This window comes from Anopheles stephensi, chromosome 2 (genome assembly GCF_013141755.1).
Source record: "Anopheles stephensi strain Indian chromosome 2, UCI_ANSTEP_V1.0, whole genome shotgun sequence".
NCBI classification, from domain to species: domain Eukaryota; kingdom Metazoa; phylum Arthropoda; class Insecta; order Diptera; family Culicidae; genus Anopheles; species Anopheles stephensi.
Window position 1 is genome coordinate 19,586,130 of NC_050202.1, and position 23,519 is coordinate 19,609,648.

Sequence of the window (23,519 nt, forward strand, 5' to 3'; positions counted from 1 at the left end):
CAGCGGATCGATTTGCCTATTCTCGGATCTCGGATGGATCTGTCGGACAGGTGAGTCAGCTTGAGGCACACTGATGCATTGGAAACAGCTGTTACAACAGAGAACAGACTGTCGATACTCAGAAACATCCCTGCGCCATGGACTCTGACTCTGATTTAAGGTGATGAGTTTGCTGCTTGGCTAGGTATTCGAGTGAAAACTAATCAGCAGTTATTTTCCCTTGTTGATCTCAGAATCATTGTAGAAGGTCTTCCGATTGAGAATTACTAAAACTATCCTAACTATTGAAAGCCATTTCAATCGACGAATCGCTCACCGTTGGGAAGATATTTTTAAGAATATCCAGGAGCTCAGACTTATACTAGCTTGACTAGGGATTTTGTACTAAACTTTCCTAACCGACTAGGATCTTCATCGCCGTTTATTGAGGAGCCCGGCCCAGTAAATGTTTTTTTTCCAGATAGGAGAGGATACAAATCCCATCCGGATCGCCGGAGTTCAAAGCCCATCCAGACTACCTCCCCGTACGTAAGGCTGACTATTTTGCTACGGATAAAATGAAGCCATAGAAAGCTAGAAATGGCAGGCCGAAACCTCTCGAGGTTGGAGTGCCTAGGAAGAAGAAGAAGAATACTTAGAAACACCTCTACACCATGGACTCTGATTAAAGCTGATAAGTTGATGCTTTAGTGGTGTTTGCGAGAAAATTAATCTGGAGTTATTTCTCCTTGTTGATCTCAGTATCATTGTAGAAGGTCTTCCGATTGAAAACTTTAAAAATATCCTAATATAGCCATTTCAATCGACGACTTATTGAACGTTGGAAAGATATTACAAACAATATCCAGAAGCTCAGACTTCGATTAACTTGAATATGGATTTTGTACTAATGTTCCCTTATCGATCTAGGATCTTCATCGCCGTTTATTGAGGAGTCTGACCCAGTAAATGTTTTTCTCCAGATAGGAGAGGATACAATTCCCATCTGGACTGCCTCCCCGTATGCAAAGCTGACTATTTGGCTACGTGTAAAATGAAGTCCCAGAAAGCCTAAACTGGTTGGCTTGATAATACACAAATGGCACAAACCAAAAGAAGATGGACAGGACAGTTGTGTGAATTACTAAAGCGCAGAGTCATCGCATGACCAAATATTGGAAGTTGCTCTTTGCTTCTGTACTGACTTCTTAAACTCCAGTGGTTTGGGTATGTCATGGAAGTGATACCAGACGACTTAACAAACACATACAGCAACAAAGAGCGAGCGTGATGGATTTAAACTAAAATGTAGTAATATTCTAGCAAACCATCAAATGTAAAACTTTCTACATAGGTACGTGTCTCAATCAAACTTAAGTTTTGGTTTGAGGCCAGCTTTTTTACCAAAGCATACCAAGGTGAAAAACTGTCACAGAGTTAAACAATCAGATGCAGTGTACAATCAATTCCCACGTAATTTAGTAATTGTTCAAAAATCGGGAAATGCGGCTGAGGCGGTAGCAGAGCCGGTCTTTTAGATTGACTATCTTGCTACGGGTTCAAGTATTCAAGCCTCGGAAGTCAGCAATGGTAGGACAAGATCTCTTAAAGTTGTAGAACCAGTATCAAAAAAGGCAAAGCTATTATTAACCCCAATCCAAATTAGTATTACAAATGAAGTTAAATATTAGAGCAAAAATGAAGTAGAGATAGATCCACTGTACGGTGGATATAGTTACTCAACATAAGGCTGTCTGAGGAAAATCGGTGTTCGATGAATTCAATATGATTGTTTGTGAATATCAGTTCATTTTTACCATCCACCACTGGTTTAGTTTGTTAAGCTAGGTGATACACGATGCTACACTTACCATATTTGTCTGCCGCAGCACACAGAAGAGGCACATCATTACGCTGGAACCGTTCGTTCGTCATCATTACGCTGGAGCGCTTCTCTACAGCGTTTGGCTTCGGGGACACTTTAACGTTTTTTTGTGTTTTTTTTTGTATATAATTATATTGTGTCTCTCAGTACGAATAATAAAGATTGCCTTACGTTGATCTACAGAATCGCAGTACTTTAAATTAGCGGCTAGTTAGCGGGTCTTCTCTCCAAAACGAAAAAAACCGAACGATTCGATGGCCCATAAGATCCGTGTCTTATACTCCGATCGTTAACCACCAAACGGTTGGGAACAGGGAAGGGGAACAAATATCTCAAATAATCCACAACGGCAACACGGCAACGTTACCGCAGATAAATTGACGAGAAAACGGAACTGAATGAGTTCACGGAGAAGTGACCACGAGCGGGAGAGTGTAGACGTGTCTCCGGACGAGGGGCAGGGTGGGGTGAAAGATCGATGATGACGGTGAACTGAATGCGTTTTGGTGGAACATCAGTCCGATGCACGATGCACTATTTTTACGCACGGGTGTACTTGCCCCAGATGTGCAGCATAAACACGGAGGCAATGAACAGCAGCGACATCACGAGCACTGGGACGGGGCCACTACAAGCAAAGCAGATGGAAATAGGACGCCGGGGTAAGCGACACCGGTGGACACGTTTTCCGATTTCAACCATCATACTTACACCTTGATTCCGGGAGAATCGTCCGTGTAGAAGCGCCACATACCACCGGATCCGGTGCCCGTGTTACGATTCCGCACGGCGGTTGTGGTCGTGGTGGTTTTTCGCTGCTTCAGCGTGCTGGAACCTCCGGCCGATGCTCGTGGTGCCGACGTGGGCTTTGACGGTGATCGGCTACCACTGCCGACGGAAGTGGAACTAGCTGGGGCAGGCTGTCGTGGATGGGAAGAAATGGGTCGCAATCAGTACCGTTTAAAATCCACCTTAGACACGTATTCCGGAACACAACTACAACTCCCTGGAGGGGCAAGCATGCCGCCGAAACAAGCAAAAACTCACCATTTTCGCTCGGTGTTTGATGGGGGTCTGATTAGAGCAGAATTGTGAATGAAAAGCTTAGCTGGAATGCACAGAACGCGATGTTCTTCGATCGGAACAGCGAATGGTACACGAGTGCACGAAAACAACCTGCGCGCACTGGAAAGGTGAATTTGTCTGTGAAAACGTGAAAGTGCCAACCGGACAACGCTACCAACAACAATGCAAAAACATACACACGTATGATGACGTGGCTGTCAAAATGTGCCGCTGCTGTCAAACGTCGGCACGAGCCGAAGATGTTCGAAACCGACACGAAGATTCTCGAACGGGATAATTCGAACATTTCAAATGCATTTGTAGATAAACAACGAAATGGAAATATTTTTGAAGTATTTTTTAAATATAATTTTGCATAAAAATGGAGGAAAATCTTTATTATGAAGCATTCTATTGAAATAGTATGGAAAATTTGTTCAAAAATAAATTTAAAATTTAAACTGTTTAAATTTGTTCGAATCGAAAAACCGTTACTCGAACACGTTTTGAAGGAAGGAAATACAGTGCCAGCCAAATTTAAAGCCTCCAGGTACTAATATTTTAGTTAAATGATTTTAGTGCAATTAAACACTCCTTATGAGAAAAAAAAAAAACCGTAAAGCTAGCACTACACAAAAGGGAAAAAATTTACAGCTTGAGCTAGAATAAAACCATGCATCTGGTTCATTTGAAATTACTCTTAAAATGTACAGACATGTTAACGATGAAAAAGCTCTTTGATAAATTGATTGCAGAGTTTAAGCCCCATTAATCTGCATGTTTTTACGCTTGATTTATCATTTTGGAGGAGCGCAAATAATTTTTCCTTGGAATTATATTCCTTGCGAAGACTAAAAACACTTCGCACCAAATTTCGTAGAAATGTATTCTCGCTATTTAAACTAATTGTCAATTATTCCAGGTACGTCACGGCATTCATAGGAAGCAGCAAGCATAAAATATCATAAGCCATCTTTCACGAAAGCATAAACACGGGAAGAAAATCAGTCTCACTTCATGAAGAATGATTACGCATCGATGATTAGCAATAATGGTTCCGTGCGAACAGGCCCGATGCAATAGCCCGTATCAATAGCGATCGCAATCCGGCCGGAGATGATTGGAATTAATTTCAACGGGTCTCCCGCACCAGCGAGGAAACCCGGTCCCGTACAGGGACATGGACATATATTTATATATCTTTGAATTTTTCCCCACTGCTGGTGCGGCTCAATGATCGCGGACATTTATTTTTCGACGTACAACAACGAACCAAACCGGCGAACCAGCAAACAATTCTCACCTGCTCCTTACCGTACCGCAACCGTGCGGTACACCGGTAGTGAGCCGAATATCTCAGATTTTACCCACCGAATTGGGACGGGGAACGTGAACAGAAAGCATATTTTCGATGGAAATTGAAAAATAATAACCACAGACAGCTTTATCAACGTTCAAATAATGCTCCAGTCATTTGTTCCGGCTGTCCGGTGTGCGGAGGAATTTTGCTGGGGAGAGAGGCCGGGGAAGACAACAGCAATATTTGGTCACGATATAAACCGAGACCTGGCCGACATGTTGGAAAAAGTCCAGGAAAAATAACCGAACCGGTCACACGCGAGCTACATTTTTATTACTTTTTCATTAGCGTAATCATCATCGACAGGCTGCCTCTCGGTCCGTGTAGCAGCCCTGTGTGGAAGCATGGGAAGCTAGCGTTTTATGGGCTTGTGTAGTTCCCCAATCCTGCCTGCTGGTCTTCCTGCAGCAAAACCATGGATCTCGCGTCCGATCGAATTCTAACAGGACAGAAGGATGGTTTTAATGGGAAATAAATCTGTTCATTAAAAATTAGCAATTATTACGCTTCTTTCGCTCCGTTTCTTGGTCCCATTTCTCAATCGGTTCGTACGCGGGTTGAAAGTCGAGCTCGTCTGTCTGCGACCTGAACCTGGTGACCCAAAGTAGCATGTGGTCTTTGGCCGGTCAAGATGTCTCGGGAAGGATGGTTGATAATAAGTATTCTTTTCCTTTTGTATGGACGCGGTCCAGATGATGCAGTACATATAGCTTCAGGGCGGGATGGCATGTACATGAGTTGTGGACGTATCATCAAATTAGAAGTTTAATCAACGTAATGGGAAAATAGGCGTGAACGGGATGTACAAGGAATAGGTTCTGGCTGCTTTAAGAAATTATTGATTGCCCCAGGATCATAAATGATACTAATTTGAGATTTATGACTGAGTACTTTTGGAATAATTTATTTTTGTTACATGGCAAATACTTGAAGATCATTTGCTTATATTAATTATCGAAACCTTAATTTTAGCTTATTATGTAGGAAAATTGCTCAGGAGAAGATCTAAATAAGTTCAAATTCGAATGACGCCTGCATGTATGCAATTTATTGCTTAAAACATTTTTTGAGTCATTTTAATTGGTATTTAAGGATAATCCAACGCCAACTCACCAAAATTTATGTAAATTTCTAGCTAACTGAAATAAAAAACAGTTTTTGGGTACAATAAAAATATAGACTTGAATTTAATTCATATAATCTATAAACAGTATTATGGAAATATGTTTGGATTGATTGTGAAACCCTCATGGGCAACTTATTATCGATGGACTCTTAAATTGTGTTATATTGAATAATTTCTATAATTCTACCCCTCAAAGCCTTTCATCACAAAAAGATAATCTATTATTAGCATAGAAGAAAATGATTGAATACACAGTCTCCAGCAACAAATAAATCATCGAAGCTTTAATACGAAATCTGATCCAGCAGCAACATGGCGATGATGATTTTCGCAGAAAAGAAGTGTAGAAGAAAAAAAAAACCTTAGCAAACCGAAAACACACATTCGGCTGCGGCAAATTGATTAATTCTTCAATATATCACACGTATCATCAGGGAAGATAATAGATTCAAATATTCCCATAACAAAGGGAATGTAAGGGCGAGGAAAAAAATCCCATCCAGAGACGAACGCACCTGAGCCCCACGAGAGTGATAGTCCGACATGATAAATCTATTTCCATCCACGTTGGATTCGACGGTGCCAATTGGCCATGATCACGACGGCGTCATCATCACCGAAAAGCTCTGCGCTTTGGCCCTTCGTTCAGCGTGAAATAAGGAGCGGAGTAGCTATGGAGTAAAGCTACACAGCAGCGTAAGTTCGGTGAAGAAAAAACGATACTATTTAAAGCACTACAAAGAACGTCTCTACCGACCAAACCCAATCAGTTTGTAACTGTCACTACCCAGTGACAGCATCCTGCCAACGCTGCGAGACAAGCCCTAGCGGGAACGAATGTCTTCACCACTTAGTCAGCAATATTCTGCACCTGATTTGAAGGGAAGAACTCACTCATTCATACTGATGTGATGTGCGAAGGCAACACACACACACACAAACCTTTGGAGAAGCAGTCGCAAGAAAAAAAGGCAAACAGAACCATCGAGCAGAAGTCATAAACTAGCACGAATTCTCAACTGCTTCTCCTTGTTCGGAAAAAAATGGCCGAGAAACCCGGGCATTGAAAAGTCATGCAAAAAATATGCCCGTCCACTATGGGTTCGCTTCTAGGTCTGGCGAAATATTGCACAGTCAGTGTTAAAGGCAGTGTGGCACTGGTTCGGTTGTAGGGTAAAAATGACTTGACAGTTCGTGCTTTTTGAGCTGATGGTTAGACAGGACACTTTTTCCAGGGGAAACAGCGGGGACGGGGGGGTTTGTCATTTGATGAAGATTTTTGTCTTACGAGAAACACTTGAAAATTGATGTTCTTCTGTTCCGTGGAAGTTTTCCACAGTTTTTTTTTCCTTCTCGTCCCGGAAAAAGGTTGAAAAGTCCTTCAGGTTGTTGTGGTGCTTGTTAACGAGCGCCAGCAATTTTTGGAGATTTTGTACTACGTTGTCAAGTGATTTTTTTCGCAAGAAAGGAGGAAAAACAGCATAAAGAAAATAGTTAATTAATCATAAAACTTAATATGGATGCAATAAGGATATGGTTCTTCGCTAGGCTCCAGTATGGACGGTTTTTTCGTAATGTGTGATAGAGACATACATGTGGGCTCGGTCTAGCTAATCGTATTCACTTCAAGGTGCTCCTCAGCAGTCATGCATTTAAATTGAATAATGTATCATGTTTAATGAGGTTTTCGCATTTAGATGACGCGCATTTACATCCATATTGGTTTTGCTAAATAAAAGTCCCCCAAAATGGTGATGCGTAGCGTGACTTTGTTTCCAATATTCTCTTCGCTCTGAGTTAAATACAGCTGCAGGGAAAATTGTTAAAAAAGGCTTATGTAAATCTGTTTTAACGTTTGAAGCTACCTTTTCAGTTTTCTTTGATAATCCTCAATCTTATGTTCTGTGAAGATTGTTATCGATTCTATGTGATGCAAGGATTCAATGCGTAGGAAGTCGTAGTGCAAAAAAGGCCTAAAAAATAATGCGAATAATACGATAATTTAATTAAATATGAAAAAGCATTATTTCGATATTTTTATTTCTACGATGTTATTAAGTCTTCCTCCAAAAATTAATTAATTTCTTATAAATAAGATAAACATTTTGAGAATGTTATGGGAAGCAATATTTGGACTCTAGAGTTGCACTACAATAACTGGTTAAAACGCCTAGAGGTATGCAATCTCATTACGGACGGTATTCCGGCGATTCTTGATGCTTTTTCCCAGCAGTTTTTGTTGTCGTCACGATTTTTTGTGAACATGTTATGAGTTATTGTTAGTAATGATTTAAATAGGAAAACGATTAATCGTCTTCTTTGGAGAAGCATGGTCCAATCAGTGCTAAAAAACCCGAAAAACAATTATTTCTATCGAATCAACACAAGTATTATTTATTATTATTTTATACTACCAACCTACAGTAAAACCTTGTTGAAACACGTTTATCTGTATTTATTTTTATATGACTCTACAGCTTCGAGCGATCTTGGCATGCCTTTACAGGCTTCTCTTGGCTTAATTGACTTATCTTACTTATAGGTAGAGAGATCTAACGGGCGGTCTGTGTAACCTGAAGGTGTAATCGTCTCTGCCACTTGACCGTCTCATTTATTTGTACACCCTGATTTATGTGTAACAGATGACATAATATATTTACAGCTTGACTAGCCTTCAAGGCGCTATTTTAATTTTATATGAGATATTTGCCTCATATTGCAGCGTACAGATTTGAAATTAAAATCAGTAAACGAAATCAAAAGTATACGGGAGCGTGTCAAAACGTACCGGGAAGTGAACAATACTACCAAGAAGTCCAAAAATTGTGGAACGAGAACAAAAATAATTGTGAAAGCGTGAAGAAAACTTCAGAATACTCTCTAAACAGCGCAAAAATAAATTAAAATAAAGAAAACTACGATACAAAACGGCTGGAATTATGCAAACATTTTAAAAAAATTTGTTTAAATTCCGAAAATTTATCGCAACATATCATGACAGTAAGCATAATTAGAAAATCAATTGTATAAAACCCGCAAATATTTAAAATCTTCTGTTGTTAAGGAATATTCAAATTACAACTATTCATATATTTATTATTTAAAAAGGACGGCTTGCGGCCGTATTGCCTTAAATTACAACTATTTTGCCTAAAGTTATGCAAATGCTGTGACTGGCGTATACATCAAGAGAAAAAAAGGCAAAATTACTAAAAAGTTTTCAAAAAGTTTTTCATAAAACTACCACATAAAACAAAGATAAACATTGACAATTTGCCTCTCCTTCACACACGACAAATCGTTTGACACAAATAGCCCGTGCTTTATTGTGGGCCATTTTTCTCCCACTTTTTCCCTTTTCCCCGACACACACATTCCCATCATCGTTAGCCCAGTACATCAGGCCTACAAGAATAAACATGTTCGAAATTTGAATAATTCTACTAAAAAAAACCCAACATGTACATAGACACACTTTTTCCTAACTATTTCTGTGAAGCTCGGGTCGGGGAAAACGAAACGAAACAAAAAACCCGTCCGACAAATGGTTGAATGTTTCTGTCAAAAAATGTTGCCCGTGAATGTTGGGATACGAAAGCGATGGTGGAGGCTTTAAATAAATTCAATGGAATTCCAGCAGGACGGATTGGGGGAAAAAAAGAAAAAAAGCGTTGAAAATGTGTGTGTGTGTGTGTGTGTGTGTGTGTGTGTGTGTGTGTGTGTGTGTGTGTGTGTGTGTGTGTGTGTGTGTGTGTGTGTGTGTTTGTGTATGGCGAACGAGAGGCGATACCGAAACGAGATTGAACGGATGAACGCGAACCACGGAACCAAGGGTTTGAGAGATAAAAATTGAACTCGCATTCAAATGATACGTCGAAGGATGGATAAAACCGGGGAGCTCAAGATTGGAATGGATTGACAAGAAGACAAAAAAAGAGAGGAGGGAAAAACCAGTAACAAAAAAAAGGGGCAAAACAGGATGAAGCTCAAGAGTTCGACACATTTACATGATGGGCGCTGAGCTCCCTGCTGGCTGGCTGGCTGGCTTGATGCTTGAAGTTGCACCGAAGAATGGACGGTTTTTTTATCACGTTTCGGTTGGAAATCACTCAAAAAGATGACAATTTTCAATCAAAGCTGCGGTTTTCCGCTGTGGTGGAAACTTTTCACTTTCCAATAACTTTGACCACAGGGAAAGAAAGAAGAAAAAACAAACCGATTTCTGGAAGCTGAATTCCCAACGCGGTTCAACCTAAATCCCAGTGCGCGTCCTTCCAGCACAATTGTTTGACTTTATATGAACGGATCACGTCCTAGAAAAACGGATGCGTGAATGTATCCCCGGATCGTTAACAAAGCAGCAGCACTTTCCACCACTTTCCTCTGCCGCCTTCCCCCTTTCCCCTCCTCCCCGTTTTGCTTAGGAATGTTGGACATTTTCGGTTACGGGGGACCCCTTCAATCAACAAATCAACCGATTCAAAATGAGTGAAAGTAGTGAAGCGTAACGAGCGACCGTTGCTCCTTCCAGCAGGCACTTGAAAAAAGGATCACTTTGGCCCAGCAAGAAAAGGCCTCTCTTGATGCGGAGCAAGGGCTGGCTGGAGGGTGTGCTGTGGAGCATCACTTCGAGGGACAAGTTGGATGTGCTTTTGGGTGTTGCGCGCTGTTAATTAAAGTTTATTCAGATGTTTCGTTCCGTTTGCTTCTGCTTTTTTCGTTGTTTGGCTGTTGGTGCTCAGTTGTTTTCAGTTCAAACCATTTACTGAGTTTCGGAGTGTGTGTGTGTGTCTGTGTGCCAAGAGGGGATTTGTGACGAGATAAGGATAAAAGGAATCGGTACGGTGCAAAGGCTCTCCGAAAACTTGGTAGGCTTTTCGGTGGGTTCGGTCCAACTCGTTCGTGGCGTTTGTTGAGTTGAAATCCATTCGCATAAATTTAATGCCACTCTGATAAGGGTAAGAGCCTGCCCACTCTTACTACCATCCAGGGTAATGTTTGGTGGGAGTGAGGAGGGTTGAAGTTTGAATGAAAATGAAATTGATTGGCCCGGTAGGCTAACTGGACAACGGGACCGGTTCGAATGAAATGATGGTTAATAAGTTTGATATTTTAGCCAAACAGTGCTTGTTGATTGATAAACCTTGATCGGAGACGGGTTCTCCGTGTGTTTTTCAGTGGTGGTGGTTGAATGTTTTCCTTAACTATTACGATAAAACAGGTCATGTTTATAGGTTACGATAGCATCATTTTAGCAGATTTCGTTGTAGATTGTGATTCAACATCTGTTGAAGTTTATTTTACAAGTAAGAAAGCTCATTTAGGCTACTGTTCACTCGTACGAGACTAGTCGTACGAACATTGTATGGGATTTGATGACCTCCAACCTTGTAACCTTGTACAATGCTAGTACGACTAGCCAAAAATGACGGTTTGGAGGTGAGCAGTACTTCTGATAGCGAAAAAAGATGTTAGAGAGATTCTAAGACATTTGACGTAATGTGTGAAGTGGTGGTCAAACTTGTTGCAAGAGGATCCGATAACAAACACCACTTTATAAAGGCATAGTGACTGCTTTCATTTACAGTCTTTAAGCTAAACTCTTATGACTTGTATTATTCAAGGACTTGGATCCAATACTTTGGGTAATTATTCTTCTTCTTCTTTGGCCTAACACCTTAGCTCTGATAGATTCCGAATTTTAGTTCGTGTGCGATAGACATTTGTGGTGAGGAAGCAGTTTTTCTCTTTAATTTTTCGTGAGTTCATGATGAATGGGTTTAATTATTCAATCACTAGAATAGAAAGCGATTACCAATATGCAATCGAAACACAGATAGATTAGCCAGCTAAAGAAAATTGTAATAGGAATCGATACTAGAAGATTATTCCTGATATTTTTCCAGAAATCAAAACGATTCAATACTGAATGCCTATGACTAGTTGCTTGTTCCACTTTCACATTTGCTTCAGGCGATCAGGCGATCAAAAAATTAAAATTTTAGCCGCAGGCACAAGGTTATCAAGAATAAGACGGCAGAAACCCTGAAATCTACTTGAAGTTCCAACTTGTTGACCTCCCATATCTTAGTCGTCACTACTTAGTACGATCCTACTGAAGATTTTAGCAAGTACACATAGAGGAAGGAGAATAATTTTACTGCAACTGCAACAAAAGCTAGTTAGAATGACTTTTAAACAAACTCGAAGATATCCATTTTCTTAGTTTAACGGTCTTTAAATATTGTGCCAGCTGTACAGTGTTGTAATGCATCAATCCACATCGCTTTATATTTTTCTTCTTCTTCTTTGGCACTACAACTTCGAGAGGTCTCGGCCTGCCATTTCTGGCTTTCTGTGACTTAGTTTTACCCGGAGTAAAGTAGTCAGCCTTACGTATGAGGAGGCGGTCTGAATGGGCTTGAACCTCGGCTTTGAAGACCGGCGCTGCTGACACTAGGCAAATTCTAAGTCGTAATTAATTTTAAAAAAATGATGAACCAACGTTTTATGAATTCTTTTCGTTGCCCAGAAAGGTCAGGATAACAAATTAGTAGACGATTCCGCGAAAATGACATAAAAAACTCCTACGGCAGTAAAATATTGTTTACGGTTTAACAATCTTCTAAGAGCAACTGAGAACCTGACAACACTCGGAACAATATTTCAACTTCGTCTTCTATGCACTACACTCTCGATTGGCATCGAACAAAACGCACGATAAAACGAGCAAATGCAAACAAAATGCATGTTTTCCATTTAACTATTCACACGTACACACTCACACACATCCTTGCCAGTGCAAAAGTTGCACACATCCTTACTAGGCAAATCAATACGAACTAAGAAACGTGCATCATCTCGCCACAAAACGGAGGTTGAGCATTAGTTAAGAACCTTCCGGGTACGGGGGAGCACGCCAGCATCGCAACGTCTTCGAACCGTAGCCAATAAATTTTCTCATCTCGATTCATTCATTGCACTGCCGCCGAAGATGTTGGGCATGTTCTGAAAAACCTCGCTTCTTCCCATTCCGGAACCAGCAGCAGCACGGCAGGAAGTCGAAAGGTTTAGCTCCTTGGAAGGATGAAAGGTACGTGTTCCGATGGTTGGTTAGGAAAAATTTGAACCAATTTATACTGAACCAACAACATGCACACACGTGTGTAAATAAATGTTACCCTTTAGTTGTAACTGGGACGGTGTGCCAATCGGTGCCGGGGGTGTGGTGGTTGGTGAGCTTTATTGTCCTGGTGAGTTATGGAAGAACAGGGTGAGAACTTTAAAAGCTTTCCAGGCTTGAATGCATTGAGTGAAACCCAGAGAATCAAGCAGAAATAAAGTGGAAAAATAATACTTTTCTATTAAAATTGCAATAGAACTGTCAAAATATTACCATAAAAATAAAGTTTCTCATGCAAACAGCACTTAGCGCTTCAGCTGATAATAACCTTTCTTAATCGATTTTAATGTATGCTACTGCTGTACGCATCTGACAACACTCCACGCCATATCTCATTTGCGTTTCAAAACTCCTTCTAGCACTGCCTACTCGCATACAAGCGCCCGGTCTAATCAATCATTTATAGAAAGCGCTTAGCAGGATTGCAAAATGTGTCAACTTATCGATTGTCATAAGGCAGAAAAGAACATCCTTTTTGGGGCTGTCGAAAAAAAACTCAAATGTGGATCATTTATCATTTCCTTTTCTTGTTTGTGTGTGTGTGTGCCTCACCGACGGGGTTTGGCTCATAAAGTTTTTAATCCCAGGTTGTGATGGGTTGTGTGGTGGTTAAGCGAGGGACAAATGCTTTTAACGACGAGGTTCGCAAGGAGAAGGCTGCAGCGGTGTGGGGTGCGCATTCAATATTCATATTCGGTAAGGTGCTTAAGAGCAATTTGTTTTCGATGTATGTTTTGATTGTAGGCACTCAATCATTTCTGCGTTGGTGGAGGTGAAGTTTTTATTTTGGGAACTTGTCGTCGAAACGTCATTAGGAAAGGAGCCGGTATGGAAAGTAGCAGTCACGGTCAACATACTATGGTGAGTGTGAGTGTATTTTAAGTGGCAGCACATATTAACATTTGAAGGGTAAACATGTTATTAGACTCATTAGAATAAGTAAAAAGCCATGATAAATATGTATTAGTAAAGTTTACTGTGGTTCTCATGTAATACAGAGCGTAAAATACCAATTAGGATACTAATTATTTGAGACTAAAAATTAAAAAATTTAAAGTTGAAAAATAAAAATTATCATAGTTTTTGCATACTTTTATGCCATAACATAACTATAATGCCACTTACGAAATTTTATAGTTTTTTTGCAAACTATCTTTTAAAAAATTGGATAAAACTTAAAAATAGTAAGAAAGGCTCTATTTACGGCTTATTGTTGTAGCATGTTCAAACTATAGCTTTCTTAATCAATTTATTGTAACTTGAATTTTTAAAGGCTTTTAGAGAAGAAACTTGTTATATGGCTTACCAAATAACTGAAAGAATATTAACTAGTCAAGTCAGCTCTATCGTAGATACCATGAATAATAATTTTTGATAAAAGTTAGAAAGAAATTTTACAAACAATTTGGAAGGAGAATACAGGTTTTTTTTCTTACTTAAGTCAATAGGAAGTGTACTCACACGTGGAAAATCATGAATAACCAGGCGTCTCCATCAACCTATAATCACTTCGAATAAATTACTAAAAAACTATGTGTCACAGGTCAAAGGCCCACAATTCAAACGATTATGTTCTAGAAAGTTTTTTTTTCAAAATGATTTCCTCTTTAAAATTCAACTTGCTCAGTTTAAATCGAACACACTCTACCACTTGACACCGTGTCGATAGTAGAGAAGAAGCAAAACTATAAATCCACAACCCTCAGCCGATCGAGGTTTCCTGCCCTAGCTTCGGCTGGTCGAATTAGAGCAGTAGCACAATTGGCCAACAAGTCGAACAAAACCAAACGAGAAATCAAGAAAAATCACTTCAATTCGGATGCTCAAACCACTGCCCTTAAACGAGTGCGGGTTTTTTGTTATTCGTTTTCCGCCTGTTTGTTGGTGGGTAGAAGTGGAAATAAATGAGTTTAATGTTGTAAGATGGTGTTGGTGAACAAAAAAACAAGTGCTTTTATGGTTTGGTGGAAAGCGAATTGTTTTCCTGATTTTGTTTCTCAATTCTCAATCTCAATATTGTTACCGTACAATTCGCATAAAACGTCGTAATTTTCAGATAACGGTTACTTAAATAAAATATTGTTTCAAAATATGCAATCATGCACTTGATATGAATGAATTCATCCACACGGATAGCTTTAAACCATATCCTAAAGCGCTTCACGCTGGATGTTTCCCACTTTTGCACCGTGCCAGACAACGGGAACAAAGTTTTGCCAGCCGGTCAAAAACTCTGGCACCGGTAAGCCGCTTCCAGGGTAGGTAACCGGGTGCGCGAACCGGAGACGAACCGAAAAACCGTTTAATTAAATTTTAATTAATTAAAAATTTATCACTTTCTCATCATCGCCTCCCCCAGCAGCTTGGCACCCGGCCGCACAAACTGTACCGTGGGACATCGAAAAAAATGGCACTCCGTCGCCGGGCACCAACATGTCGATACGTCCGGAGCAAAAAGGTCAGCCGGGGTGGGGGTTGAGGTTTTTCGGGGGAAAATTGTCCTTACGCGAAATGAGAAGTTTTGTTGTCGAAATTTGGTCCGGACGTCGCGTGTGTCGCGCAGTTTTCTCTTGAGCGAAGGCAAAATCTCACCGACCGCTTCGATGCCGGTGATCGGCCGCCGGTGGTGTGAAGATGGATGAGCGTGCACGGTGAGTGGTTGGGCGGCAGTTGAAGCGATGCTTCCGATTACAGCCAAACAAAGGGACGATCCCGGAATGACACACCGAAAACCTGGGAGGATAAATTGTGCCCGATTGTGGTAATGTGGTTTTTCTGCTTCACTTAGCGCTGCTCGGTGTGATTGGGTAGGGCAAATGTCTCTAGGATGGGAAGCGGTTTTGCTCTCTTTCGGTCGGTTGCAAGAAAAAGGGGCCCGGTGGTCGATTGAAAATTAAACTTATTTGTCCTGCACGAAGTCTGGGAAATATTTCACCAACTATCGAGCTGGAGTTACTTTCGTACTGTAGTAAATGGAATTTTCGCTCTAACAAACAAAAATGTTCTACGAATTACCAGCCTTTCACTATCATCAGCATGGCGTGCAACAATAAGCAGTAATATTAAGTCCCCTCTAAATATGAGATTCTTTCCCGGTGTTGTCGTTTACTTTCCCCCTTGAAATGGATTGCAGATTATTGGTTCAACTTTTCAAACTCACCGGCACCTCCACCTGGTTCGTTACTGTGTTTACTCAGCATAAGCAAAACCTTTTCCCACTTTTTTTCTTCTTCTGTCAATTCTTCCAAACCTGTCCAAAAATTTGCTTCCGATGATGATTATCTCCTCATCGAAGGAGGAGGATTTGTGGATTTTTTTTACATTTTTCCTGCTTGAAAGTTTTACATTTTGTTGCCGCTTCTTGCTTCCAGCGATTTCATCTCCTTCGGAAGCTAAAATATGCAGGGATTGTCTTTGCTGATGGAATTGGTGAAATAGGATTAGTGGCGTAAAATGTTTTCGCAGCACTTGGTTTGCAGGAATACATTTGATGGGATTAGGAGCCGCATGGGTGAAAGGAGAAACTAGGGGGAGAGAGAGAGAAGATCTTCTTACGGCATAAGCGCGGCCAAGTTTGGTTTTTGTTTCTTGAAAAATTTGGTAAGTTATTTTGAGTTGAATTTTCAGGGTTTTACAACACGGTGTCAAGCCGTTACAATTAAACAAAAATAAGTTTTGAGGGTTGATTGATGATATAAAAAACAAAATCATGTTTGGAAATAGTGTTCAAAAATTATTCTCTTTGAAAAAAATTGTATGCTATTGTCCATGAAAAGGGCTGAAACGGAATTATAAAAATTTGAACTGTAAATATAACAAGTCTAAATCTCCCTTATTTCTAATTATTCAACTTTTCATAATTAGAGAAATAAAGTATCAGAGCAATAGACATATTATAAACAGAATATTTGACATAAATCCACTAGAAGTTAACCCGGGGGATTCGCAGGCAGGACCGACAGGACCGTGGTTCAAATCCCGTCCGGACCGTTTCCTCGTAACGAAGACTGACTATCCAAATACGTGGAATGGCCAGCCAGCCTAGCCAGAAAAGGCCGGCATGACCTAAGAGAGGTCGTTAGGACAAAGAAGAACGAATTAAAAAATCGTTAAAGAAAATTTAAGAATAACTCAACATTTCGATCGACTAAAAGAAAAAGAATGGAACCATAGGAATGCTGCCTCTGTGACCAGGATTTTGTTCAAACTATTGCAAAAAGAACAAATAGGAGCCGTGACCAGAATTCCGTAAGCTTCTTCCAACATTATCCAGGGTACTCTATTCAACGAATTATTAACATATTGAACCCCGTTTAATTACTAGCACAAAACATCTTACAAATAACTCATCGAACTCACCGGCTAAGTGTTGACCCCATTCATTATATCTTGCCGCTTGTTTCTAAAACCAGCTCCACCATTTACTACGCCTTCACTTCATTCTATTAATTACTTTCAGGCAGAAGCACAGATTTCAAGCCGACAGTTCACTTGATTGATTTCAAAGTAGATTAACACCCAATTCCAGTGAGGCTTCCCGCCCGGGGAACAACGAGAATCGTGACCACCGCGTAGGAGGCAAAGGAAAAGCGAGCGAGCGATGGTGGCGATAGCTGCAAAGCTTCAGCTGCAAAGAACTTTAGCGCGTGAACTGCGTGGCCCCGTTTGAAAAAGCTGGAAGAAGCTGAGGCAAAAAGTTTTCTATCATCAAACTTTTTAATGAATCAACAAGTCCGGTTCGGTAGAGATTTTTCACCATTACCGTCAGCGTTCGTTTTCCCGGACCTTTTGCTTTTGGGAGCTGCTTTTGCTGCAAAACTCCCGGGTTCACTTAATCATGCAACCTGAAGCATTTGTGGCTCGGTCGATCAGGGAAACGGTGCAAAATTATGTAGTGCAGCGAAACAGGGGCCGACCAAAGTTCGAGGCAAGTGGTGCAGAATTAAACAAGAATAGTTGCGAATGTAAGCACACTCTGGGCGGAAAGCTAATTAGTGTGAAAGTTACATGCTTTTCTTTGGTTTTATGAGGTTAACCTTTCTTGTTGATGAAAAGGGTTTTTAATTTATTGGCGGTTATTGGAAAAACACCCTATTATATTAGAGTTAAAGGATACAAGACTAAAGAAGTTTATGGATGAAGTAGATTCTCTAAGAGACGAGAAACTTCGGGGATCATCTTCCATAAGTCGATACAAATCCAGATATACGCTGATGACATAGACGTCATTGGTTTGAGAGTCTCCTATGTATGTTACCAGAAGCATACCAAAGGATTGAGGGAGCTACACTAAACCTTGGGTTGAAAACCAATATGATGATGTCACCACCAGCGGCTCTGCTAACAAATAGTGCGCAATACGCAGAGGTGATGTACAGATAGGTGACCGCACTTTCGAAGTCGTCCAAAACTTCACCTATCTGGGGTCAAAAGTTAGCACCTGGTACAGGTAGCCAACTGGTTATACTACAGTTTTTTCTACTCAAAATACCTGTCACGGTGGACGATGCTGTGACTGTATGGAACATTTATAGTCCCATTACTCACAAACGCCTCTGCGTAGTAGACTCTCTCCAAAACTGACTAAACCATCTTAGCCGCGTTCGAGAGGAAGATGCTCAGTACGCTGAGCAGTACTGAGTTGTGAGTAGTGCTGAACGGTGATCTTAACATCGTGCTATGAATAAGCATCGTCAGGCTCCGGCGGGCTGGTCATGTCATGAGAACGACACCAGACGGGCCAGCCCTTAAAGTTCTTTTAAGACCGTCCACACGTTCCTGCCACGGACAGAAGAGGTGTGGTGGGCCCAAACTGAGATGGAGTGATCGTCAGAACGCTCTCTTCACCTAAAACTTCTTCATCTACGGCTCAACGACCTTTTAGGTCATGCTTGCAATTTTTGGCTTAGCAAACTTAATTAGTTGGCTAGTCAGTCCTCACAACGAGGGAACGGTCCGGATGGGATTTGAATCCTGGTCCTGCCTTATGAATTATCTTACTACGCTTCTCCAGTTCATCAGGATTTCAGCTACTGAGAACAATAAGCCAATAGCGTCAGAAAAATAAATCCATTCGAAAACTTGCACAGCCACATAGAACAATACAATTCAAATGCAAAAACGCCGAAGTGAAACTTTTTTTTCTCTGATCTTTACCTTTGCAGCTCATAAAAAAAACAAGAAAGAAATATTTAAAATAAAGTTCTCAAGTGTACTGCCAATATTTCGTTCTAGTACCACCGTTTCCCCCCCCCCTCCCCCCCTTCCTCTAGCTCCAGTGCGGACCGGTCGTTATTATCGTAGCCATCGTAGTTCAGTGAACCATGCTCATCGATGAATGAAACATTAAACCAGCCGATCAAAAAAAAAAGAATTTGAAGCACCTTCCGTTCGAGAATTCTGCTCTCGATTGATTCTTGTTTTGCGCTGAAGAGAAGAACCAAAAAATAAACGCAAATAAATACCGACCGTCGTTCCATAGCGGGAAATGCCCAGTTGTGTGGTCTAGCCTCCACGCTCTTTTTGTAGGATACGTTTTTTTTATTATTTACTTTGCCGGTTGTTGGGAACATTTCCTCAGAAAGTGAGTGAAATAGCGGCGAGAAGGAGGTGAACCGTCCGAGCTCAGCATGGGACACTGATGTTGGATCTAATGAGGCGAATATTTTTAATGATTTCCAACGAATTATTCCTTCCGATTTGTCGCCATCGTCGTCATCATCGTCACAGAGTTGTTGTTGGTGATGTGGCGTTTGGTTTGGTCCAGACGCCAACGAACTCGTAAATAAACCCCTTACGTTCGGATGGAGCTAGAGCGTGTGTTCGTTTTTTATGTGTGCTTTAAACCAATAATTGGAGCTTCTAGTGTACGGTTGGAACCCACACGGACCCGTTCCGGAGTGGTAAATGCGGACGGCGAGAAAGCATACCGTTTTTATGGATGAACAGTTTCATGGCCCCTGCTCCTGAAGAGGTTTTTTAAGCTGTTGTGACTCGCGTTGAAAACGTATGTACCGTTCGAATTTTAGAACTTCAAGTTCCAAACGTTGCAGCTCGTAAATACTGACGACATTACTATTACGCCTAAGTGAGTGGTAAACAGGGGCTAGAGTGTGACCTACAATATATTGCCTAAAGGACGCATGCTGTCAGCTTTTTGCGTGAAGAAAGCAGAACGATACTTCTTCGGTCCTCGCTCAGGTACACGCTGTGAGAGGCGATTTTTGTCGTATGGTAAAAATGTAGGTGACGTGGACGAAAATTCATCCACCAACTACTGCTGCTGACGGTGCAGCTTTGGAACATCATCCCAACAAAGGGCGTGATGAGAATTCTGAATATATCTTCTGTCTTTGTGTGTGTGTCTGTTTGTGTTGCGGGGACATTGGAAGGACTTTCAACACGAAGCACAAAATCTGGCGTTGCCAGGTGTCAGCGGGATTCAGTAACAGGCAATCTCGGAGATTCTGGTGTTGAGGGGCAAGACAAAAAAAAAACTCTCCAAAAAATTGGTTCAATTGGACCTGTACGGGGAGCTTTCCAAAAAAAGAAAGAATAGACACTTACAAAATAGGAACATCCGCATCGAGGATCAACGATTCCCCAGGTTTTCTCGAAAACGCGAACACTGGGCTCGGTTGTGTGCGGCTTCGGTCCTGTGCACACACCGTTACTACGGTGGATCTCTTGACTGCTTCTTAATATCATTCAATTTACAGGTTCAGGCACTGGTAACGAAGGATAACGAGTCAAGTGTGTGTGTGTGCGTGTGCCACAAGCACAAGTCTTAAAGAAGATTGCACCGGCATATACGGGCGTGAGGACGTGCGATACGTGATTCTTGCTCGGGACGCATCTCGGGACCGGATATACGTGCAGCATAAGGTAGCTGGATCTTCGGTTCCCTGCAGCGCAACAACGTCTCAGCCATGGTTTATGTGCCCGCGTTGCCTACCCTTCGGGTTTGGATGGAATAATTCACCGTGTGTACCCCCGAGTGTTCGTGGTGGCATCATGATGGCATGATTAGCCTTACGTTGGGGGTAACGTGGGTAGTAACTGTTTTTTTTTTTCTCTCACTTGGTTTTCTCCTCGATGTTGTTGGATGACATGCAGCATACAGATGTATGTGTGTGTGTGTGTGTCTGTGTGTGCTATAAGAAGCGCACAAAGCAAAGTATGTAAGGGGTTTTTTTTTGGAACTCCGGCGACTGTTTGTGAGTGCGCGCGGAAAGTAATTGTAGAGTGTTTTTGAGATGCTGTTTTTGTTGTATTAAAATGCTTGATGGTTGTCTGCGAAACTCTGAAGGCGACGGAATAAGGGTAAAACATATAATCTTAGCATATTTTGATGCAAACGCATGGTAACGGAGAGATAAGAAATTGATGTGCGGCTATTGTACTATGTGTGTGTGTGTACGGTATTAGGAGGATTTTTGAGAATAATACGACACGAAATGAAACAGCTTACAAAATCATTTTTGTTGCAATATAATTTGAACGCTGATTATTCCGAAAAGGGTAGGATTGTACGAAACTGAGCGTAGACTTGTGTCAGCAATATGAATGTTACTTTGAATGGTTGTTAAGCGAATGGAAAATTTAATATAAATTATGGATATGAAATTCAGAAACACATAAACCATCTATAAAACTATAAACCTTGAGGGTAAGTTAAGAGAAGTTGAAAAGTAATTTGAAAAATGAGTAGAAAAAGATATTTTTTATTGAATAGAGAAAGTTTATCTAATAAGATAAAAATATCAGCAATACGGCCAGGCCGTTCTTTATCAATAAAAAAAAGATAAAAATATAATGTGAGATAGGGCGGCCTTGTGGAAGAGGCGACAATGGTGCCAGTCTTTATACGGCAGGACCGCGGTTCAAATCTCATCTGGACCGTTCTCCCATAGTGAGGATTGCCTATCCAACTACGTGGTATCATTAACACTAGTAAGCCAGAAATGGCAGGCATGACCTAAATGGCAGGCATGGTCGTTAGTACAAGAATAGATAGAGCGAGAGAGAGAGAGAGAGAGATAATGTAAGAATTGAAAAAAACAGGAGAGCAACATAAAATCAGTCAACTTTCATACCAAATAGACATCATTGTGAAGTAGCAAACTCTTAAGCAAACAACATATCACTGCAGTTAATTAAATTAATTGATATCAAGAAAATATTAAACACATCACATAATAAATCTAATTTATGGTAAATGTGGTTTAAAAGCAATATTTCAACGCCTCATAGAAGAAGAGAAACTTAACGCCAATTAAATTGTACAATCTGTGCTATGAACATGTCAATTACAGTAGCTAAATCAAGATCAGCAAGATCAACCGTTAACATTTTTATTTTTTAACACAAATTTGTTCAAGTAAAAGTGCCTAAAAATATGTTAAAACAGATCGATATAGTCAGCCATAAAAGAGGACTAACGTGAGATATTAGCTGATAATCGATCGTATTAACCAAATGGGGTACTTAAGAAAGATCCCTCACATAGGTAAAAAGGTAAAATGCCATGCCACCCTGTAGAACATAGGAAAGACAAGCAACTGGCGCTCTAAAGGAAGATACGATACGGCTGATAATGTATGTTCATGTTTAAACAAAAAAATCAGCGAGAGGTTAGCACTTTTGATCATTTGATTTTCATTGTTATAAGCCAAGTTCCAAGATTGTGATTAGTATATAGGATCGGCCATTTGTTAACAATCCTTACTCGCATTTCAAATCTCCAGGAGGAATCTTGTCTTTGTAGTTCGCGGACCTTAACCGTCCCTAAGTATGCTGCCTGCACTCAACAGTGTTTCTTTGCTCTGCCAGAAGAGCTGCATCATCATCATCAGACGGATGAAAGATCACACTTAGAAACTTATTCTGGTCGACTTAGAATAAAAAGCTCATTTGTCTGACTCCTATGAGTCTGGAAATACCACTTAAGAACTTAAGAAAACTGGCAACTCATCTGATCAACGTAGATCTGACAACAGATCAAGAAAGTTGCGTGAGAATCTCGATATCGATCTTCTTTCGCTAGATCGGTTTCTCCAACCAACGAGAAGTCTGATTTGATTATGTATAAACAATGTCGATATCAAAAACGATAATATGATTCAAACTTAAAAGATGACAAAGATGGTAATTGATATGGGAAATGTAGAGTAAGTAATATTTTTATAAGTTTTTAATAAAATTTAAGAAAAATGCAGGTATTTAGTTAGATTGGACATTTAGGCATTTATACAGATCAAATTGAAAGCAATAAAGTTAAACAAACCCTCATTATAAAAAAAAAATCAAAAACACATCGCTCTCGCTATTTCAGGGACTATTTGTGTAGAGTTAACCCCGGTCTGAAGTTCCTGCGAAGGCGAAATAATAAAAAATAACTCTTGTTTAGCTCCACTGATGAAATTCCTACGCAACTGCACACTGATGCGAGCATACGCAACGGAATGTGTTCTTCTGGGAATAAAACGCCCTTCAGAACTGCTTTCGACACGTTGATGAAAATTTGCTCCTCGGGTACGTACGTGGGCAATTTTTAGATGGGCAGGTGCTTTCCTTCCAGCCGGTGTTTGTGTTAATACGAACTGGGAGTATTTTTTTGTGGCACATGGAAACACACACACACACTCACACACACACACACGAATGATCATTTTGAACGTGAAGGAATGATGCCCGTGCAATCAGCGAACATTCAAGCCACTTAGATTTGTCGCTTACACACGGCTCAACGAACGCCAAACTGTACACGATTCCTTGGCAGGCGGAAGGATCTTTTCGATGCATAATGACGATACTTCACATCCAAGCGGAAGGATATTGTTTGCCATTGTGTCTGTATGTATGTGTATACATGTGTGATGACGTTAATAATGGGATGGTGAATTTCTCTCCCATCCAGCGA

The 23,519-nt window shown here is 40.6% G+C and overlaps 1 protein-coding gene across 1 annotated transcript; it reads right to left on the bottom strand.

Moving 5' to 3' along the window:
• Positions 1-1,966: 1,966 nt before the first annotated feature.
• LOC118503543 (protein transport protein Sec61 subunit beta) lies at positions 1,967-3,151 on the bottom strand. Its single transcript, XM_036036943.1, has 3 exons — positions 2,912-3,151; positions 2,576-2,784; positions 1,967-2,492 (listed from the first exon to the last, which is right to left on the bottom strand). Exons 1-3 carry the CDS (start codon positions 2,912-2,914, stop codon positions 2,405-2,407), a joined length of 300 nt encoding a protein of 99 aa, XP_035892836.1. The 5' UTR covers positions 2,915-3,151; the 3' UTR covers positions 1,967-2,404.
• Positions 3,152-23,519: the final 20,368 nt, after the last annotated feature.